The 21,914-nt window shown below is 54.8% G+C and overlaps 1 protein-coding gene across 1 annotated transcript; it reads left to right on the top strand.

The window, feature by feature from the left end:
• Positions 1–5,142: 5,142 nt before the first annotated feature.
• Positions 5,143–20,746, top strand: SMTNL2 (smoothelin-like 2). Its single transcript, XM_008568971.1, has 8 exons — positions 5,143–5,295; positions 7,973–8,060; positions 8,487–8,729; positions 9,349–9,424; positions 10,408–10,587; positions 11,655–11,772; positions 12,173–12,324; positions 19,806–20,746. The coding sequence occupies exons 1-8, from the start codon at positions 5,143–5,145 to the stop codon at positions 19,930–19,932; spliced, it is 1,137 nt and encodes a 378-aa protein (XP_008567193.1). The 3' UTR covers positions 19,933–20,746.
• Positions 20,747–21,914: the final 1,168 nt, after the last annotated feature.

Here is a 21,914-nt window from a genome sequence, read left to right as displayed (position 1 = left end):
CTGCGGGAGTGCGGCGCACCGGCGTGGGTGCTGGTGCGCGTGCGCCGGCCAGTGGGGTTCCGCGCCTCGGGGCCGCACTCCACCCCGAGGGCCCGCCCGCGCGCGTCTGCTGGGTTGGGGGATCTGCGTCCATGGCCGCTGGGACTTGGTGATGGGGGTCCTGCCACCACTCCGGAGTTGGAGAGGGCAGGAGAAGCACTGCCTTGCTTGCCCACTGCACCTGTCTCGGGCCTCCTCCCGTCTTTGGAGCCGGGCCCTGTATGCCTGTGTTCTGCCTGCCTCTCCACTCTGTCCCATGACAATGAGGGCTTGGGCGCTGAGGTACGCCCCCTGACCATTTGGCACTGCCTGGGGCCTCTCCGGGCGTGTAGGAATGGTCGGTATCCTCCACCTGATCCCCTCACCTCCATTAACGCGCCCCCCGCGTTGCTGCTTCACTGAGGCCTGACGACTGAGGTTATAGATTAACCCAGATTGAGAACTCAAGCCCCTGGGTGAGGGGGGCGGGGAGGAGAGACGCTATCTGGTCGGGACTCAGCCGCGTCTGGGAACCCTGCTTTGCGGGGGGCAAATCCCTTACAGTGAAGAGAGAGAGGGAGAAACCGGCCTTGAGCCGTGTCTGGATTCCTGGGGTCAGTGACTGGCCAGAGGCCCACACCATGTGGCGGTGGGGCGGAGGCCCGTGTAGACCAGTCACTACCATGAGCATGGGCCTCCCGGAGTGTCAGTTCCCAGTTAGAATGTTTCCATGGTGTGTGCAGTGGCCCTTAGATGGGATTTTCTATCCTGACCAGGCGTGTGCTCTGGGGTTGGGTTTCCAGGGGCTGGGTCTGAGTAGTCTGCACCTGCTGCCCCTCCTGGGTTCAAACCATCAGGCACCAGATGTCCTGCTGTGGGCTGGGCTGCCACTCAGGAGGCCAGGAGGAGGGGATCAGATTAGGCCTTGCCCTTGGAGGTCCCAGCCTGAGTGGGTGATGGCCCTAGACTGAGTAGTACCAACATTGCAGCCAACCAGAGATGTTCTGCTCCGAATACCCTTCCCAGTGGGTATCTGAGGAAGGCTTTGTGCTGGAGACCCAGGGCTTGCTATGGCTGGCACAGGTGGAGGTGGAGTGGGTGGCTGTGCATGCAACCTCAGAATGGTTAGAAATGCCCACCAATGGAGCCCCCAGGTATGAGAGTGGAGGGGTGAGTTGTGAAGGACCCCGGACGCTGGGAAAGGACTTGGGTATTGTCCCTCTGGCATAGTCCCAGCACTCCATGTATAGTGTCTGGACATATGGATACACTTAAGTTTGTCCTATGAACACGATACTCTACACATGGCATAGAATCACCACTGTGGGCTCATGTGTACCTAATAAAGTGTCATCAGTTGTTTCTGAGCTTTTATTTTAACATGCATTTGCTACTTGTCGGTTTGTGGAGGCAGCTGTCCAAGTTTTAAGAAAAATCTCAGTCATATATACATGTCTGCTGACTGCTCCTTGGAAACTGCTGTCCACGGCAGTCCCATACACACACCACTGCCCCAGCTTAGACCTATCCTTTCTTCTTGGACCACCACAATTGTTACCCTTCTCCAGCCACCCTCCAACCCACCAACTATCCCTAAGAGAGCTTGCCAGATACAAGGAAGACCCCGTTCCTCCCCTCACCTACCACCCCCATAAGCAAGAAGACTAGCTTGGCCCAGGTGAATAATGGCCAATTCCCACAGAAAAAAGTCATGACTGGAGAGAATGTTCTATATGAATGTGTGTGTGTGTGTGTGTGTGTGTGTGTGTGTGTGTATATATATATATATATATATATATATACACACACACACACACACACACACACACACACACACATTCATATAGAACATTCTCTCCAGTCATGACTTTTTTCTGTGGGAATTGGCCATTATTCACCTGGGCCAAGCTAGTCTTCTTGCTTATGGGGGTGGTAGGTGAGGGGAGGAACGGGGTCTTCCTTGTATCTGGCAAGCTCTCTTAGGGATAGTTGGTGGGTTGGAGGGTGGCTGGAGAAGGGTAACAATTGTGGTGGTCCAAGAAGAAAGGATAGGTCTAAGCTGGGGCAGTGGTGTGTGTATGGGACTGCCGTGGACAGCAGTTTCCAAGGAGCAGTCAGCAGGTGGGGTCATCTTTGGATGTGAGAACAGAGGCAGAGAGGGGAGCCCTGCCTTGCGGGACTACTGGTTCACAGATCAGGGTGGAGATGCCAGGTTCCATTTGGGTCATGTTAAACGTGAGGGGGCTGTGGGATATCCAGGTGAAGCTGTCCCAGAACAGGTGGATTCATGGATCTGGTGCTCCAGGGAGAGGTCAAGGCTGGATGTTAGGGAGCTACCTGGGCAGAGCTGGCAGTTGAAGCCGCAGAGTGGGTGAGGTCCTCAGAACAATTGTACCAGAACACTGTGCAAGGCAGAAGAGCCCCATGGAATCAAAAACCAGGCCGAGGAGCTGCTGGGGGTGAGCAGGACCTGAGAGCTCACTCTTGGAAATCCAGAGAGGGGAGCCCTTCTGGAAGAAGATGTTGGGGGACAGCAGGGTTGCTGCAGCCTGTTGGGGGATGAGGATGGAGACCCAGTTGGGGAGTAGGTTGTGGACTTCAGAAAGGCACAAGGGGCATGGGCAGCAAGTATAGTTGAGCGTTCTGGGTGGAGGATGGTCACCATTCAGTGGGGTTAGAGGCTCTGCAGCCCCCTGGGCCCCGGCTTCCTGGGCCTGAGACAGCTTCCCCCTGCCTGACCCCAGAAGCACTGGGGCTGTCTTGCAGCCCACCCTCCCAGGAGCACTGACACAGGCTCTGAGGCAGTTTCTGGTAGTGAGAGGGTTGCATGCAGCCATCTGCATGTTCCAGCTTGCACGCTGTGACCAGCAGCATGTGATGGGGTGCTTGGCCGTGGACAAGGAATCAGGGTTCTGGGGCAAGACTGTGTGGATGATGGACAGAGAGTCACAGCGGGTGCTGGGCTGCTGGTTGTTGGGCCTCTCATCTTGACTGTGTGGCAGGGGAGCTGGAGGTGAGAGTCTCATCCCATGCACAACAGCCAGTGGTGCCTGCACTACTTGGTTTGTGGTCAGGCGTTACAGAGGCTGGTGTTACACCACCCTTCTGTAATAAACAATGGGATTTAGAGACCCTTTTCAAACTGGGGACTATAGGGGTTGGAGGTGGGTTGTCCCTGGTATATAAATGTGCCTTGAACTCAGTGCAGAAAGGGACTGCTTCTGAGTGCACAAACCTTGACCTTGCTACAGCATGGGAAGACGTGGACCATAGAGGAATGGTCAGGGCAATTCAGTGAGGAAGAACAGGACAGGGCATTTCTCAGTGGGATTAATCAGGGAAGACTCCCTGCAGGAGGCCCGAGACCCTGGAACAGACAGGAGATGCTTTTAGAACATTTGCTGTGAGCCCTTGGGGGCATTTCCTCCTACCTAACTGGACCTCAGTTTCCCTGTATCTAAACCAAGAGCAGGGAGTTGGCCGGTTAGCTCAATTGGCTGGAAGGCAGTGTTGCTAACACCAGGGTCAAAGGTTTGGATCCCCGTACCCTCCAGTCACCAAAAAACAAAAACAAAAACAAATAAACCAAAAAACCAAGAGGAATTGGTCTAGCCCTGGTTGGGCCCTGAATGCTGAGCAGGCTGGGATGGATTGGGGTTAACAAAAGTTCAAAGTCCTGGGAGACACTGCTGTTGTCTGACCTGGAGAAGAAAGCAGGGAGCCAGGAGCCAGGGACCAGCTGGGAGCCTGGGGCAGATGGCAGCAGCCTGAGGCCAGGTCCTGGTCCCAGGAGGCTGGGCCAGAGTCGTTCCCCCAACACGTCATCCTTGGCTAAGCTGGAGCCACTGTGGCCCCATGGCCGAGGCAGTGGAGTCCCTCAGGAACAACTCTCAGGAGCCTGGTGTCGGAGTCCGACCATGAAAGAAACCAGACTTGCCTTATCTGCCTTCCTTTCCCAGACACACTGTGTGATAAGAGAGTTAAATGCATAGAGAGAAGTTTGAATTGAGTCCTTTAAAACTGTGATGTGAGTGGAGGGCTGGGGCAGCAGTGCTAACCATTTTAGGAGGGGTTTCTGGCCTGCGGGGTCTGTGCTGGACACACACATGGGCTCCCGTGTCCACGTAGGAGCCTGCATGGCTCAGGCAGCACTGAGAAAGCCTGAGGTGTTATTCCCTCTCCCACAAAATGTTAAAAAACCTTCCCAGTAGGAGGGTTTTGTCTCCCGGAGTCCCTGAAATCAGACTTATCTCATCCCTGGCTTCTCCCCGTAATGTTCCCAGGCCTGGGCTGCCTCGTGGGAAACCTCCCCCTTCTTAAGACAAAGCTGGAGGGGGAGTCTTGGGGGTGTCCGGCCAGCTCAACAGGACCTGTCCCCAGCTCCAGGGCTCTCCAATGATTTCTGCTCTGGTCCCAGCACATACTGGTTCCCTTCACCGTGGCTGAGGCAGGCTGCCCCCACCAAAGGAAGATAGTAGCCCACTGGGGGAGCGTGCCAGAGTCCCCCATGGGTGGGCTTGGGCCCTGGGAGAACAGCTTGCTGCAGCCCAGCCTGGCTTGGCCCTTTGGTTTCAGGACTGTGCGTTCTGTGACAGTTCTGCTCCTCTTCCTCCCCCTCATCTGGCTGAGCCAGCTCTGATGGGGCCAGGGCTCACCCTGATCCAGGTCCTGGGAGATAAGTTTGTCTTGAGGTGTCCTCTCTGCTCTCCGGAAGGCCAGATCACTTTGTGGACAGGGCCCCAGGTTGGGGCAGAAGACCCAAGCACAACGCCTTAGCTCTGCCACTGCCTTTAGCCTCAGTGTGAATTTAGGAGCATGCTTCTCCCTGCCCCAGGCTTGGTTTCCCCAACTGTGTGGTGATGGGTTAGAGGTGGTCTCAGAATAACCCCTTGCTCCTTGGCCTGTGGCATGGACAGTGCCCTTTCCCCAGGTGAGGAGCATTCTTAGTCTGGGACTGGGGGATGAGGGGCAGGGAGTATGGGAGTCTGCGCAGCCACACGCCCCCGTTGTAGTTGCCTCCCAGCCTGAGTTAGCCCAACCCCTCTCCCTCCTTTGCTGGAGACCCTTTAGCTGGTGCAGAACCTATTTCCCATCTGGTTGTGGTGTCCGATCCCCTGGGGCATCATGGGGGGGCAGTTAGGGGGCCTGCAACATGCAGGAACAGGTGTCTGTGGGGGGCCCCCCATAGAGACCCACATTCCTGAGAGAATGCTTTCACCATCAGCCCGTCCTTCGGGCCCCTGCCTGGACCTGTGGAACCTGTTGGACCAGAGTAGGGTGGGTGGGGGGACATGGAGACCCTAGAGCTGAGTGGGCTGTGGTGACAGGGGGGCTGAGGTTCCAGCTGGCCTGGCTGGATCTCCTCCCCCTACTGACTTGGCTTCAGCTCAGCTACCCTGTGGCTTTGGGGATGCCCTCCCTGCTCTGGAGTGCCAGCAGATGCCCTATGCCTTTCTCCAGCCTTATCTCCTCCTCCACCCTCCTGAGTCAGAAGTGGAGGGTCACCTGCACTCCAAGGCCAGGCTCTCCCCAGGCTCTGGGTCCTGTCCTCTCTCACCTCCGCAGGAACCCCACCCTCAGATGGTCCCCTCACCTTGCTGGAGCCTTTCTCTTAGCCTATCAATGTGGCCCTACCACTTTGATCTGGAAGACTCCTCAGACCCCTCCCCCCAGCTCCCATCGTGGCTAAAGTTACTGTGTTGTCTTCATTTCTGACTTCCCCTAGGCCGTCTCCTGCCCCCACTCCCCATGCCTCTGATCCAGTTTCTACAGCCATCACCATTGACCTCTTTTTGCTAAATCCAGTGGACATTGTCCCGATCCTGTCTTGACCTTCTTTTCCTGGACCCCAGGCCGCCTTTGGATTCTCCTGCCTGATGATGCACTCCCTCCCGGCTTTCTCACCCTTCCTCGGGCTTCTTTCCTGCCTCTCTGGCTGCTCCCTCTTGTTCTCCTCCGCAGACTCCTCCTCTGTGTTCTGAAACGTGGGTGCCTCAGCCGGGCCCCCTTGGCCCTGTTAGCTCCGCAGGGCTCCCGGGAGCCTTGGGTGCTGTGACTTGTTTCTCCGTTGCTCGTCCTTCCTTTCTGTTAAACTTCAGACTCAAGTATCCAGCTACCTCCTCAACCCCCTGATGTGCCAGGGGCCCCTTTACACTCATCGTGTTTCCCCCCAAACCTGCCCCTGACCCACCACGTCCCCTCCCTTCCCGGTCACCCAGGCCCCACGCCAAGAGGCTTGGCGCCCTCCTGTCCTCCACCGCCGCTGGCTCGCCCCGCCAGATCCCTTTCTCCCAAAAGATCCGAGTCCTCCTCCCTTGGCCCTCCCACTGCCCCTTCTCCCCTCCCCAGGTCCCCACCCTGCACCCCCCAGGTTGCCATCTGGTCCTTCTGTGCCACTCTCTTGCTGCTTCTGAAGGGCGTTCCTGAAGCACAGAGCTGATGACCTCTGGTTCCTTCTTGTTTGAGGAGTCAGGTCCGAATACTCGGGGCAGCTTGGGCCACACGGGGCTTCTCCAGCCACCCGCGCCCAGTTGTGCGTGATCAGCATGCCTGTGCCTTGATGTCTCTCTGCTAGTTACTCTGCTGAAAATGGCCTCCCCTCTTCATCCACCTGGCTCACTCTGGACTTGGCTCAGGCACCCGTACCTCTGGGGAGCCCTCCCTGCCCTGCTGTGCTGGATGAAGTCTGTCTTAGGAATCCTCATGCTGGCTCAGCACGGTCGGTTCATGAGCCTGCCTCCCCCGCCAGACTGATTCCCCCATGGCAGGGTGGGCACCTGCTGCAGGGCTGCAAGAGGAGCTGAGCTGCCTGGGGCTGGGATGAGTTGTTATTTGTCTGGGAAGCTTGTAGAGCAGGGGGCCAGCCTGGAGGCACCTAGCAGGAAGCACTGCCAACCTCTCAAGCCATCTATTATGGACTCTTAGGAGAGCCCTTGGTTGGGGTCTGCCTCTGTCTCTCTTTGCTAGGCAGATCCCATCAGCCCCACAGATGCTCTGAGCCCCCCACACCCCCTCAGTGGGAGGAGGGCAGGACCAAGGGTGAGGCTTCCCTCCTGGTCCATATCCCCACTGTTTTTCTCTGTACGACTGTGGGCAGCACACGTCCCCTCTCTTAGCCCTTGGGTTCTGTCTGTAAAATGGGGCTGGTAGCACCCACCCGGGAGGACAGAAGCAAGTTGGTATAAGTGGCATGCCCAGAAAAAGGGCTTGACATTTGGTAAATGTCAAATGGTATTTGCATAGCCTGCTCCATTACTCAAACAGGGAAACTGAGACCCAGAGGAGACATGACGTGGCCCAGGTTGCATGGGGGTTGGCAGCACAGCGAGGGTCCCAGGCTTTCCCACTGGCCCTTGGTCTTGGCTTTCTGTCTGCTCCCTACCCTCCCCACCCACTGCTGCAGCCAGAGAGGGCTGGAGGGGTGGCCTGGAGCCAGTCAGGCCCCCGCACTCTGCACATCCAGGTAAATCTTTTGTCTCTGCATCCAGTGAAAAGGCCTCAGCATGACGGAGCCCCACTGCCCATCACAGGCCCAGAAGGACCTTGCATCTCTGCTTCCTGCTGCTCCCTCCCAGGCACCATGGCAGCCTGGCCCAGTGGGAGGAGTGGGGACCCAGGCTCTCCCAACCCTGTCACGTGGTCCAGCCTAGGGGAAGGGATGGGACTGCCTGACAGACTCCTTCAGAACCCTCAATCTTGACCTGTGTCCCCACTTTTTTGGGCTCTGGGCTGAGCCCAGTTTGCCTCTAAGGGTCTCAGGGGCTCAGCAGCTGGGGTGGCTCCATCCCAGCTTGCTGTGTGACTTTGGCTCATTACTGTACCTCCCGGAGGCTATTTTCTCTCAAAATGAGTGATGTTTGCCCTGCCAGAGCCAGGAGGGGCTTTGGAAAGTGATTTTGGGGGTGGACAACTGGCCCTAGCTGACAGGGCCTCAGTGGTGTTTGTGTCTCTGTAGAGTGTGGATCACGACGAAGCCAGCGAGCTGGAGCTGAGAAGGCCCTCAAACCCGGCCATCATGGAGAACGGGCACCAGCCAGGGGCAGGTAGAGCCTGAGGACAGGGAGGGGGGCTGGGTAGTTTTGCCAGGAGGTGGCCTCATTCAGTGTGAAGTAGAACTTTTTAAACTCAGAGGGAAATGGGAGATCTCGTAAGGTAGTGAGCTTCCCTGTGTCAGGAGGAAAGCAAGCAGGGGCTGAGGAATTGTCCAGACACTGAACCAGGTAGAGAGTGGACTGACAAGCCAACTAGTGTTTATTGAGCTGGCTATGAGCGGAAGTTGGAGAAGAATCAGCTCTGGTTGGAGCAGCAAGACCTCCCCAGAAGGGGAGGTCAGGGAGGCTGGAGTGGTCAGGGAGGCCTTCCTGGAGGAGATGGAAGGAAGGTTGAAGGAAGCTGGAACCCTCCTGGGATGTCTGAGGCCCCTGTGGCTACCACAGCTGACCCCACACCACTGCTGTCACATGTTCCAGGTCCAGGCGATGGACCTCCTGAGGTTGCCCAAATCTTTCTGGCACCAGAGCCCCCCAAGCCTCGCCCCGTGAGCCTCAACTTGCAGCTGCCCCACCAGCCAGTCACGGCCGTCACCCGTGTCTCCGAGAGGTTCTCTGGGGAGACCTCAGCCGCAGCTCTGTCACCCACATCTGCTGCCATGCTGGGGGGCCTCAGTTCGAGTCCCAGCGAAGCCACCACATCCTGGACTCCCAGTCCAAGTGGTATGAGCAGGAGAGCAGGACCTGAGGGCAGACCCCCACCTGAGGTGGGGGAGGGAGGGCAGGGGCTGGGGGAGTTGATGGGAGAGTCACTGGCCCCACCTCTGCCTGTCACTGTGACCCCTTTCCTTAGCTCGACTCCTCTCCAGAGATGCCAGGAAATAGCATCATCCCCCATGGGGGACGACCGTGGCTTTTTTCACAGTTGGGGGCTGTGGTTAGAAGGTGGCCTCTTGCCCTGCACATTCGGCACAGTCCCATCCCCCAGGGCCCCCCAGGCCTATCTTGGGTCTGTGGTCAGGCCTCAGTAGTGTGTCCTGGGGTGCAGCTGTATGGGCTTCTGCGAGTAGGATTTGGGAACAGTGTTTGCTGGAGGCCCTGGGCTTTGTGCTCTCAAGAGCAGGTGGGGGACAGTTGAGAGGACCTCTTTTATGTCATTGCTCTGTGTAACCATCCTTTCTCCTCATCCGTTTGCTGAGGCAAGGCCATCTTAGCCCAGGGGCTGCTGCTTGTCTGTGGAATGATGCTGGGTGAATGGGCAGGGCCATCAGAGGAAGGGAGGCTGTGGGTGGCCCTCCCTGAGGCCAGGGTTTGTCACCTCTCTCCCTCCCTTGTCCTGCAGAGAAGAGTTCCTCTTTCACACGGTCTGTGTCGAGTTCTGGCTACGGGGCAGTGACGGCAGGCAAGTGCTCCAGCAGGTGAGTCAGGGCTGTGTTTCTGTTGGGGGCGTCACTCCCCTGGGAGCGACACTTCCCTGGGGGTGGCTCTGCTTTACCTCAGATGCTGGGACCTCTCTGTGTGGACCCCAGGAGCAGGCGGCCCCCCTGAGCTGGGCCTCTGGAGAACTGAGGCGGCAGGGTTGGTGGGTACAGTACGAGCAGGAGAACTGAGGCAGTGGGGCTTGGTGGAGAATTTAGTTTGGAGAAATGAGGCTGTGGACCCTTCAAAGCAAGTCAGTCAAAAGATTGGAGAGGGTGTCTCAGTCCCACAGGAGGAGGGATCCTCCTATCCTGCACTTTCTCTTCCTCCATCCCAGCTGGCTGGGTCCCTCAGAGCTGGGGACTTCCTGACCACAGCCTGAGGAGATTCCCAGAGAGGCCCCTGGGCTGGGCAGGTCAGCAGGGGCTTCCCTGCGGTCCAGGCCTCCTTGGGCCTGCAGTAGTCCTGGTGCTCTCCCAGGCCAGCTGCACTGCGACTGGAGCTGGCAGTGGGGGAGGGCTTGGCCTTTTTTTTTTTTTCTTTTAATAATAAAAGAATTGTGACTTTCTGGCAAACTGTTCCAGGGGAGAACAAAGGGGGTCTTATGCAGTGGTGGAGGGAGAGGAGGCCTGGTCCTGGTGGGCTGGTTCTGGGTACACCTCTTGCCCAAGGAGGGTGTCTGCGCCCTCCCCAGGCATTGACACCTGCCAAGGGGTGGCTATGCCCGGAGAGGGGGCGCCCTGTTCCTTCTCAAGTTGGGCCAGCTTCCGAGGGTAGCTAGGTTCAGAAAACCTGCCAAACCAGTTGGGGACGGGAGCAAGTGGGGCTTCCTCTGTGACTGCCACTGTAGCGCCATCTGCAGCGTGGATGCAGACTGTCCACCTCACTCACACTCAGTGCGGGGGTGGGGGTGGCACCCCAGGGCCCAGGTGAGCAGGTGATGGCTGGGCCGGTGTTCCTGATTCGGTGGTTCTCTCCTCAGCCCGCTGCTGGTGACGCCACCTCAGTCACCCCCGTCCCCGCAGCCGCCAGCCACGACTCAGTCCCGTCGCCAGGGGGAGCGTCGCAGGGAGCTGGTGAGGTCACAGACGCTGCCCCGCACGTCGGAGGCGCAGGCCCGGAAGGCGCTGTTTGAGAAGTGGGAGCAGGACACGGCGGGCAAGTACGGACGCTGGCCCCAGACCAGGCCAGGGCCCCAGAGTAGGCCCAGGCCCAGAATGTGGTCAGGTGGGCACAGCGTAGCAAGGCCCAGCCCTGTCCTGTTCCCCAGGGGGCAGTTCCTCAGGACAAGGCCTCTTGGGCACGGCACAGGTCAGGGCTGGGCCACAGGGTATGTTGGGGGGCAGGGTGCCCAGTTGTGGGGAGAAGAGGGCTGTGGGGTGGGGAGCCCCTCTCTTCTCCTCCATGGCCAAGCCACCGCCCCCCCCTCCTCATGGGTGGTCACTCCTTTAGTTTCTGGGCATGACTGGGGTTGGGGCACCTGGCTGGAGTGGGCAGGCCCAGCTGTGGGGTTGGATGTGCCTGAAGACTGAAGACAGGTGCCCACCCTCACTGCCGTGCCCTAGTAGAGGCGATGGCCACCTTTGAATATTTAGCCAGTCCTCTTGTCAGTGCATGATATTGATGCCTGCTGTGTACGGGGTGTGGCCCAGGCCTTGTGAGATGATGAAGATGACAGTCTCTGCTCAACTCTAGTGAGGGAGACAGGCCCAGGAGGTGTCTCCACTGACCTCTAACAACCTTATCTTGGCCATTAGCGAGTGTCCTTGGGGTCCAGAGGAGGGAACTGTCCCTCCTGGCTGGGGAAGAGCTGTGCGGGAGGGAGATCCTCCATCGAGGGGAGGGCTCAGAGGACAGAGGAGGGGTGTGGTGAAGGGAAGGGGGAAAGTGTTCCAAGCAGGGTGCAGTGGCCTAGGCCTGTGTGGGCTCAGGTCCTCTGTCTCAGGATTACCAAGCGACCCCTGCTTCTTGGTCTGGGAAATAACATGGGACCTGGAGGGCTAGACGGGGGAGGATGGTCCTGCCAGAACCGATCAGAGGAGGCTGAGTAGCTGGTATGTGGGGTTGTGCGTGGAGGTGGCCGTCGGGCACCGACCATCTCCCCTGGGTGAGCAGAACAGGTACGGCGCCTTCCCTGGGGGTGATCCCCTCAGCCCCCCACACCAGACCGAGGTGGAAGATGGCAGCTGGAGGGGCAGCCCCCACAGCAGGCTTGCCCTCTCTCCACAGGGGAAAGGGCGAGGCCCGGGCCAAGCTGAAGCGGTCGCAGAGCTTTGGCGTGGCCAGTGCCAGCAGCATCAAGCAGATCCTGCTCGAGTGGTGCCGCAGCAAGACTCTGGGCTACCAGGTGAGCCCCAGAGTCCTGCCCCCTGGCTACTGGGTACCCTGGCCAGAGGCTTGACCAAGCCTCAGCCCTTGCTTTCATTCTCCTGGCCAGGGCAAGAGCCCACCAAGGCTGGGGGAAGGGGTAGGAGCCAGAGAAATCGTGCCTTCCAAGTGGGTACCTAGCTGCCTGCAGCATGTGCTTAGAAATTCTTGGAACCCATGTATAGTCCTGAGCAGACTAGTCCAGCACAGTGTTTGGGGTGAGGTCTGGGAGTGCTGTCTTGTTGCTGAGCTGGGTGGGTGGTGGATCTGGGGGAGGAGCTGGGAGAACACGCTCATGGGGATTGAGTTGGGTTGGGGGAGCTGCCGTGGGAGCCGGCCTTCCCCCTTCTCCTCTCACCGACCCTTTGCTCTGCTTGCAGCACGTGGACCTGCAGAACTTCTCCTCCAGTTGGAGTGATGGGATGGCCTTCTGCGCCCTGGTGCATTCCTTCTTCCCTGACGCCTTCGACTACAATGCCCTGAGCCCCATGCAGCGGCAGAAGAACTTCGAGTTGGCCTTCACCATGGCCGAGTAAGCAGGGCGGTCCCACTGGCTACCAGCCCTAGCATGTACCCTGGGCCCGACTTCTGCCCCAGGCGGGTCACAGGTGTGAACAGGACATGGGGCAGCAATCCAAAGAGCTGAGGGACCTTGAGGCCATCCGGTCCGTCTGCCTCTTGTACAGATGGGGAGACTGAGGCCTGGTGGGGGGTGGATTTGCCCAGCCTCCCTCTTTGCTGGGTGCCCAGCCTCTGGGGTGCAGTCTGGGAGACCAACAACAGACAGGGTGTAGGGGCAGTGGGACCGGGTCCCCCCAGAGAACTGAGTCTGTCCTCTCTGGGCTGGTGGAGAGACACAGTTGCTTGGACAGGCCACAGCTGCTGATCAGCAGGAAATTGCATAATATCTCGGACATTTAAAAAAGTAAATTTTGCTTCCCTATGTATTGTTTTATCATTTACTAGGAAATTGCCTACCTTCTTAAGTCCCACTCATAGGGAGAAGACTTGGGGGTGGCGGGGCAGTTCTGGGATCAGGAGGCGCTTGGGAAGCTACTTGAGATTTGGTTATCAGCCGAGGGCAGCCCTCAGAGCGTTGGGAGAGATGGCAAAGCAGGCTCTGTCCGTCAGGGCTGTGGTGGGCAGCAGGTGTGTGTTCACCCTGACTGAGGAGAGTTTAATAAAGGGACTCGTTACAAAGGTATGGGCAGGACTGAGGGGCAGGAGCATAGTGCAGCAGCCTCAGGGCAGATAATAGCAGTGCGGGGCTGGTACCAGCGTGGCCTGGAGTTACTGGCAGTGAGAGAATAGCTGCATGGGGAGGAGCTGCGCTTTGGGCACGTGGGTGCAGCCAGCTCACAGTGACCTGGCGGGGGGCGGGCCACAGAATGAGCACTGCCCTTGTACCCTTCCTGCCCTCACACCAGGACCCCTGTTGGCTTATGCTGATCAGAAGGCAGAGGGCCGCAGAGCCATTGCTGTGGTCCATCACTGCCCCAGGGCACAGAGCAGGCACAGATGAGCAATGTCAGGCCTGCCTAAGGCTGAGCTCTCTGAAGGTCAGACAGAAGGAAGGCTGTCCCCAGAGCTGAGTTTCCTGGGGGTGCATTTATCATTCTGCCCCTCCCTCCCCACCTTTGTACCTCCTGTTGTCAGCCTCAGATCTGTCTGTGACTGGCAGTGTCTGTTTCTTGTCTGAGTCCTCAGGGCCCACGTCTGGGAGGTGCTCCTCATGTGCTCGCTGGGTTGAAGGAGGCCTCACCCCAGACCTGTCACCTGCGCCCCAATGCCGGGCCCTGAGCATGGCCAGGGAAGGATTCAGGCCAGTGGGTCTCAGAACCTGCACTTGGAATTGTTAAGTCTCACCTCTCTGGGGCAGCAACTCTTGCACGGGGTGGGGGTGGGGAAGGATGGGGATTCTGGCTCTGAGCTCCTCGGCCTGAGTTTTTGGAATATTAGTATCAGCCCTGTTGTGTTGTCTCAGATGACGGGCTTAGGCTCTCAGCCCCTTGGGGTCATAAGAGCTCCTTGTATACTTTAAAAGCCTTCTCTTTCTTGGCTGCTTGGGATTAGTTGTCATCGTAATTGCAGAAACGGCTCTGGAGGGGTGTGTTATGCAACTGGATCCAGGCGGGGTGAAGTGGAGCCAAGGGCAGTGACATGATGTTGGGGAGGGGCTGGCTCACGACGAGGAGGCCCAGCTGCTTGAAACCCAGAAATGGCGACTGTCAAAAGTCAGACAGGTTTCGTGTACACAGGGTCGGGGTCTGTGGGCACCCCAAGACCCACCCTAACCTGGGGTGGGGGGCATGCCACACTCAGCTTAGTGTTCTTCACTGTCTAAATTTACTAGGCCAAGTGGTGCCAGCTCCTGCCCTGTCCGTCATGGTCACACTCAGCTGTAGACCGAGCTGGGCTGTGGCAGAGAGAGGGATGCCCTGGGCCATGGGGTGGGGGCCCTGCACCCCAGCCTGCAAGGAACACAGCTTCCTTTGGCAGTCAGAGTGATTCCAGGCTGTGCTTTCCCAGCATGAGTTTTGGGTTCACAGAGACTCTAGACTCCAAACAGATGTTTCTTCTATTCCCATCTTGGGGGGGTGGGGGGGTGGCAGTGCAGGCTGGTTTGGGTTTTGCCTCCCTCTGCTCCAGAGCAAACAGCAGGGTAAAAACCTTGGCCTTCCCTCCCTGTGGTCTGAGCCTGCTCCCTGCTGGGGAGGGGAGGATGGTGTGATGGGGCCACGGACATGAGTTCTGCTGATGGGAGGGCTGTGTGGGGAGCTTGCTCAGAGCCTGGAAGTGCCTTCCCTCGTGAGTTCCCCTTGCGAGTATCTCTATCTCTCGCAGGTATGAGGGGGAGAGGCCTGGGAAGATGGCTCGCCTCCCGGGGCCTCTTGGGAGGACAGCAGCTTGGATCACCTAGTTTCTTGGACAATAGGTTGGTTTGAAAAGCTGGAAAGAAATCATAGGGACAGCTGCTTGAGGATATGGGACAGCAATGTCCTAAACAGATATTCCTTAAATTTGCCACACAAGTTGAATGGACACACGAGCCAGCTGTGCAGGCAGAGGACAGACTAAGAAGGGCAATTTAGGAGCAGGCAGTATAGGGTGAGGGGAGAGGACACAGGTCCTCAACAGTGGATCCACCTTGCATCAGCAAGGAAATGTTTCCAGACCCTTCTGTGAGCAAGTGCCTTAAAGGCACAAAGACATATCAGGGAACTTTGCAGTAAAAGTGGTGTGTGCTGCCCTTCCCCCCAATCGTTTACGGTCTCAGAGATTCCTGGTGGCCTAATCTGTGTGAGTGATGTGGTGTTGACAGCATAGCGAGCTTCCCTTGTCTGACAGGTGTTCAGGGCCTGGAACTAGGGAGGACCAGACCCTTTTATGGAAGGGGCCGAGTCGGGCGGGCACCTGACCCTCCTGCACTCTTCCTCCCCACCTCTCAGCAGAGCCAGAGCACAGGACATGAGGCCTGAGGCTTCCCGCTTGCCCTGCGGGGAATGTGTCCTGCTCTCAGGTTACGCTTAAGCAGAGGGGCTTCCAGGCTATTTGTAGTGTCCATGTGTCTCTGTCTAAAACTAGACAGGAGGCAGTAGCCCGAGCCCTGGCATCCTGGTCTGCATTTAGAGTAGGCTTAAAAGAATAAAAATACCCTGTACCCCACCGCACCCTTCCTCCATCTCCCTTTCAGGCCAGCCCTGGGATAGCTGGGATCACAAAAGATAAGAGTAGGAGAAAACCCTTTAAACCTTTTCCCTAGACCCCAACAAGAAGGGGCAGCATAAGCATTTAAAAAATGGTGGCAGGCCCTGCTAATCCTGTTCTTGCTGTGCAGTGGCATTTGAAGTGATCTCTGTTTTCTTCTTTGGACTTTTCCATGTTGTTTGAATTATTTAAAACAAGCTTGTATCATTTTTACAAAAGTCATTTTGTTTCTTTTTTTAAATTTAAAAGGCAATTGAGGCCTCTGATATTTTGAGACAAATATTTTGATAGTCAATGCTGATTATCATTTTTCTTTTCTCATTTCTTTCCTCCCAAGTTTTGTTCAACCTGTGTCTGCATCTTTTAGGAATCTAGTAATCAGCACATCGCAGCTGGCGCCAGTGTCTGAGGGAGAGTGCTCTCTTTGCAGGGAAAGCTCTCTTTGCAAGGAAAACTTTCTACAGGGAAAAGCTCTCTTTGCAGGGAAAAGCTCTCTTTGCAGGGAAAGCTCTCTTTGCAAGGAAAACTTTCTGCAGGGAAAAGCTCTCTTTGCAGGGAAAAGCTCTCTTTGCAGTGAAAAGCTCTCTTTGCAGGGAAAAGCTCTCTTTGCAAGGAAAACTTTCTGCAGGGAAAGCTCTCTTTGCAGGGAAAGCTCTCTTTGCAAGGAAAACTTTCTGCAGGGAAAGCTCTCTTTGCAGGGAAAAGCTCTCTTTGCAGGGAAAGCTCTCTTTGTAGGGACAATCTAGGATGAAAGGCAAGTGTTCTTGATGGTCTGATGTGGGCTGTGCCATGCCTCAAAGATAGGGATGCTGCTCTACCTGTGGGAGGGAGAATTTGGAGTGCCCCAAAGGAAGAAGTGGGTGAGGGTCAGAGGTGACAGCAGGAAAGAAAAGAGGGAGCCAGGTGACAGTGGCTGCATGTTGCATATTGTCACCCCCTCCTCAGGAGTCCCCTCACTCTTGTCTGCTCCACTTAAAAATAACAGTGGGGCGGGTGGGAACCAGCTGGCCCATTCTCGTGAGTGTCTGCTGGGGAAGCCAGCACCTTGCCCATGGCTTGCCGTCTGGGTGGTGGCAGAGGGCACTTAATGCAGCCTCTAGAAATGAGGAAGAGGGTCGGCTTGCTCTCTTCTGCACGGTTGGACAATGCCTGGAAAATGCCAGTGATTCTGAGTGTCTCCTGTGAAGTGGGCTAGAGAGAAACTAGAACCAGTTCAGAGGACAAGGTCCAAGGTGCCCTTTGTGGGGACAGTTAAGGAACCAGAGAGGGCTGGCCCGTCTCACTCGGGAGAGTGTGGTGCTGATAACACCAAGGCCATGGATTCAGATCCCAATATAGGGATGGCCGGTTAGCTCACTTGGGAGAGCGTGGTGCTGACAACACCAAGTCAAGGGTAAAGATCTTACTGGTCATCTTTAAAAAAAAAAAAAGGAACCAGAGATATTTAATTTCAGGGAAAGACATGGATATGGAGGTTCTCTTCCAACATGTGAAGGGCTCTTTTGTGGGGAAAAGAATTAGACTGAGAATAGCTTCAAGGGATCAATAGGTAGAAAGGACCAAGAGAGAAAAGAGCATAAGGAAAAACTTTCTCATGGCCAGAGCCATCTGCAGAGCGGTTTGAACTGTCCTTGGAGGAAGTTAGGTATCCTTTCCCTGGACCTGGGGTGAGCACGCCGAGGTAGGGCCTTTAGGGGGATGTTTGGATGGGGTGATGTTTGCAGTCTCTTCCAAGGCCGAGGTCCTAGTGTTCCAATGCTGTCATCATTTAACATGGGGGACCACCAAGGCCACCATTATCACTGTGATAACCTGAGCACACACACTTGGGATCCTCTGAAAAGCAAGCCTAGGAGGGAGGGAGGCAGGTGAGGAGGGGGGCACTAGATGCTAAATGATAGCTCCAGAAGGCAAACTCAGGTCTTGGCCTCTCCGAAGAACTCAGATTTTCAGTCCTTTACTGTGGACAAAGCACTTTTGCATGCCTGCCCTCATCAGAGGGTCACCCTCCCCAGCACCGAGCCCTGCCCTGGCCTGTCCTGGGGAGAGATGGTGCCGGCTCCAAACACGAGGGGGAGGTAGGGATGGGATCCGGGACAGATGTCTCCATTTTGCCTTGACATTTGCTTTCTGATAGGAGGCCTGGCATCTGGCCAGCACCACAGAGCAGGCCGAGTGGTCATGTTACAGTCTTTGTCTCTGGAGTGAGCAGCCCAGGGAGCTGCCCCCGCTCCACGTCCTGGTAGAAAGTGCTGAGTGAGTCTTGCGGAACAGGCTCCCAAGCTCGGGGTGGGTCAGAGGAGCCCTGGCCTGCTTGCTGGGGAACAAGGTGCATAAAGACACGTGTGGAAGCACCACCTCCCAACAAGCCCATGGAGAGGGAGAACAGAGGTTTTTCTGATTTTCTGCCAAGGAAATGGGCACAGAAAGGTGAAGTGATTGGCAGAGTCAGGACCTGAACCCTACTAATTAGGTTTCACATTCAGGCCTCTTTTCTTCGTGATCCACTCTGCTGCTGAAAGCGGGGCATGATCATAGAAACTGCAGCAATAGTAATCTCGGATGTGTATTGAGCTCTTTTGATGTGCCAGATGCTGTGCCAACTGATTGGCATGGATTAGCTCCTTAATCCTCATAGCACTCTGTGAGGTGGATGTTATCCCAGGCAGGGAAACTGAGGCCTGGAGAAATGAAGTGTGTTGCCCAAAGTCATATAGCTAATAAGAGATGGAGCTGGGATTTGAACCCTGACACTCATGCACTTATTGATTTGGAAAAGAAAAAATAAAAAGAAAAGACTGGAATACAGTAGTGCATGCAGCTGCTGCAGGAACGGCACTGACCATTGGAACAGGTGCAGTCGTTTTTGCCCTTTAGGTCCTGCCTGGTAATGGCAGGCCAGATATATCTGGTGCCCAGGGGAACCAGTCGTACTGTGAGCAGAGTCCGAGGGTGTGGGGGCAGTGCTTGGCACTGCAGAGGACGTCTGCTGTTATTGTGGGACTCAGTACTGAGATGTGCTGTGCGACGTCGTCACTGTGGACACTCATCTTCCTGCACCATGAGGCCTTCAGCCGCCCTGCCAGAACCAGTGACAGGCCACAGTTCACATACAAGTCTATACCAGAGGGCCCAAAGTTAGGCCAGTGTTTCCCCGGGCATGAGATTTAAATTGCCAGTTATGACCCATTAGTAGATTGTAAAATCAACTTAGTGGTTCATAAACAGCTTTTAAAAATGGGGAGGTCGGGGGAAGAAATACACATGAAATATTATAGAGAAAATAGCAGCAGTAGTAAGGGTAAGTATTTCTGTGAAACTTTATTTCCACACACGAGGGTGCTTCAAAAAGTTCATGAAAAAATGGAATTAAAAGATAATACAGGGGCCGTCCTGTGGCTCACTTGGGAGAGTGTGGTACTGATAACACCAAGGCCACGGGTTCGGATCCCATATAGGGATGGCCGGTTGGCTCACTTGGGAGAGCCTGGTGCTGACAACACCAAGCCAAGGGTTAAGATCCCCTTACTGGTCATCTTAAAAAAAAAAAAGATAATACAAGCCCTCCCCTGAACTTTTTGAAGATCCCTTATACATGTATGTGTGTGCTGAATCATGCTGAAAATATCTTTCATGGTTTTAAAGAAAAAGTTTAAAAACACTTTTAGGAGGCGAATGGGTGAATTTATTTTTTGCTTTATTTTAAGAGTCTCATGCTCTATCAACTGAGCTAGCCAGGCACTATTTTTTGCTTTATTTTAATTTATGTTTATAGGTCATGCTGGTTTTCCATATACTACTGTTATATATTTAATTTTTTTTTTTTCCTTTTTGTCTTTTTTCGTGTCCGGCAACGGATCACAACCCTCAGTGTTGCTCCCGTACCGGACCGGCAACGGGATCGCAACCCTCGGTGCTGTGCCCGCACCTCGCTCAGCCAGTGAGCGGGAACCGGTCTGTATGTGGGATCCGAACCCTCGGCGGGAGCGCCACCGTGCTCCCAAGTGGCGCACTACAGTGCACCACCAGGCCGGCCCTATATATTTAATTTTTAAATTTAAATTTCACTTAAAATATAAAGTCTATTTAAATCAGAATATGGATTTATATAGGTGGCTCATGGCTATGCGAGTTCAGGAAATGCTGCATTAGAGCAGGTTGAGCCAGGGGTTATTTGAATTCCCCACTGATGGACACCTGTCAGCCTCTGGCTCCAGGCTGAGGTCTGTCCTTGTGTCATGACGATGGCTGTGGGCTGGCTGGTTGCTGGGACCATTGCTCTGATGGGGGCCTCTGTGTTTTCAGGAATCTGGCGAACTGTGAGCGCCTCATTGAAGTGGAAGATATGATGGTGATGGGACGCAGGCCGGACCCCATGTGCGTCTTCACCTACGTCCAGTCGCTATACAACCACCTGCGTCGCTTCGAGTAAAGCCCTCGGGCCCGGAGAGCCAAATAGCAATGCCAGGAAGAGACTGCGGGGCTGCTGGCGTTCCCCACATCGGGACGACCCCAGAAGAGTTGCCTTTGGGGCGAGCACGCTGTTTGTCCTGTGGCATGTGACTGCGCTCCCCTTCACGGCCAGCTGTATTCCTGATTAAAAGCACCGCTGAGCTGTGCTCTGCCAGCATCGATCACAACCAAGGGCTCCGAGGAAAAGGAAAAATTACCAGAGAGAGAGAAAGTGGTGCTAAATCATGATCTTCCTAAAGAAATGCTTGTCTCTGTAGATGACCGAATGCTAAATTATGATTTTCCCTCTGGTGAATTGGATAACTCGGCTTTACAGGGTTATGTTGATTACCAAGTGTTTTTTATCAAAATACCCAGAGTTTTTTTTTTTTTTTTTTTTACTTCCTTACACTATTGTAGGTCTCTTTCCTCCCTCCCTCTGGGCAAGTGCCAGAAAACAGACCACTTAATCAGCAGCTTGACAAAGAAGACTCAAGTCTTGGGAAGAAACAGTTTAATCACTCCCAGGTCCTGGGCCACAGATGACCTTCAAGTCACCTCTGTTCTCCGGGGAGATGGGAAGGCTCTCACCTTGGTCCCCAAGTGCTCTTGTTCTTCTCAAGAGGCCCTGCAAGTGTTTGGCTAAGAATAGGCTCTTTTGGGGAAGGATAGGCCCTTTGTGCTGAGAGTTTTTATTCACGTTTTTCTTAAGGAATTTACTGCAAATATTTATAAAAAGTAATTCCATCTGTACCGTTGACCCAATTGTACATAAAAATATGTGTCAAACTTTGCTTGGGATTTGTTATTTCTATTTGGGAGGTGTGGGTTCTGTGAATTAGAGACTTTGCCCACATTTGAATGAAGACCTACTTAAAATCCCACCTTAACTGTTTCTGTGCTTAAGTTGCTTGCCCAGAAAGTTGCAACGACACTTGCTGTCTCCGAATTTGCCTGTCATTCGCCCATCTTCATGTCTTCGAAGGAGCATGAACAGAACATTCCCCCTCAGGGATCTGTCCCCTGGATGTTGACTGATGTCCCTATGATAAACAGTGGCCCAAGACAGCAGGTTTTGGGGTTGTCGCGTACTTGGAGGAAACCCAGGAAGGAGCACTGGTTTATTTTCACAACTGTTTGGTAGGATTTTTGTAGAAAAATCTTTAGATTCTGTAAAGCTTCAGCCATCAGCTTATTCTAGAGTCATTTTATAATTGGGTTGGATTTTAGCCACGAACTTCCCTTTAAGGAGCTATCTTCATCTCATGAGTGGGCTGTAAACCCCAGTGCTTGTGTGCCTTGGTGGAGTCCCATGTGTGTACCTTATGTGTTGGGGGACAGAAGACCCTTGGGGGTATGGGGAGGAACACAGCAGAGATTTTAGGTGGGTGAGTAGTACTCTTGGTTGATTTGTTCAAGACACAGCCTTGCACTGTCTCTTGGATTCTCCCATAGTGGGACCCATTTCCTTTTTAGCTCTCTCATCTCTTGCAGGCTTAGGAAGGTGAGCCCTATTATTAGCAGAGACACATAACTGAAGCTTAGAGTTTCAAATCTAAAGCCAATTCGGGAACACCAGGGCTCTATAAAAAGCATGCCTATATGTTACTGAGAACTCACACATGTCAAATGGAACTCTCCTGTGCTGCAGATGTGGCCTTGCACCTCTGCACATAAAATAGAGCAGATCCCACCAGAATAAGGAACAATTTCTCTTAAACTTTAGGAATGGTGTCCCACACGTCTCACATTCAGCATAACACAGACTGGATATTTTTAGAATTGGTTCTATGAGTTGGTTCTTGTCTGTGGTTTTTGGGAAGGGGGAAGTGAGGGATCATAAGAGTTAATGAATTTTAAACTTGATTACCTCCAGGACATGGTGTGAGGGTTATAAGGCATGGGAGGAGATGCAAGGTCTCAAATCTCAAGACATTTGGAAACCACTGTTTTCAGATCGGG

This window comes from Galeopterus variegatus, unplaced genomic scaffold (genome assembly GCF_000696425.1).
Source record: "Galeopterus variegatus unplaced genomic scaffold, G_variegatus-3.0.2 Scaffold25, whole genome shotgun sequence".
Taxonomy (NCBI): Eukaryota; Metazoa; Chordata; class Mammalia; order Dermoptera; family Cynocephalidae; genus Galeopterus; species Galeopterus variegatus.
This window is presented reverse-complemented; position numbering and strand designations above follow the sequence as displayed.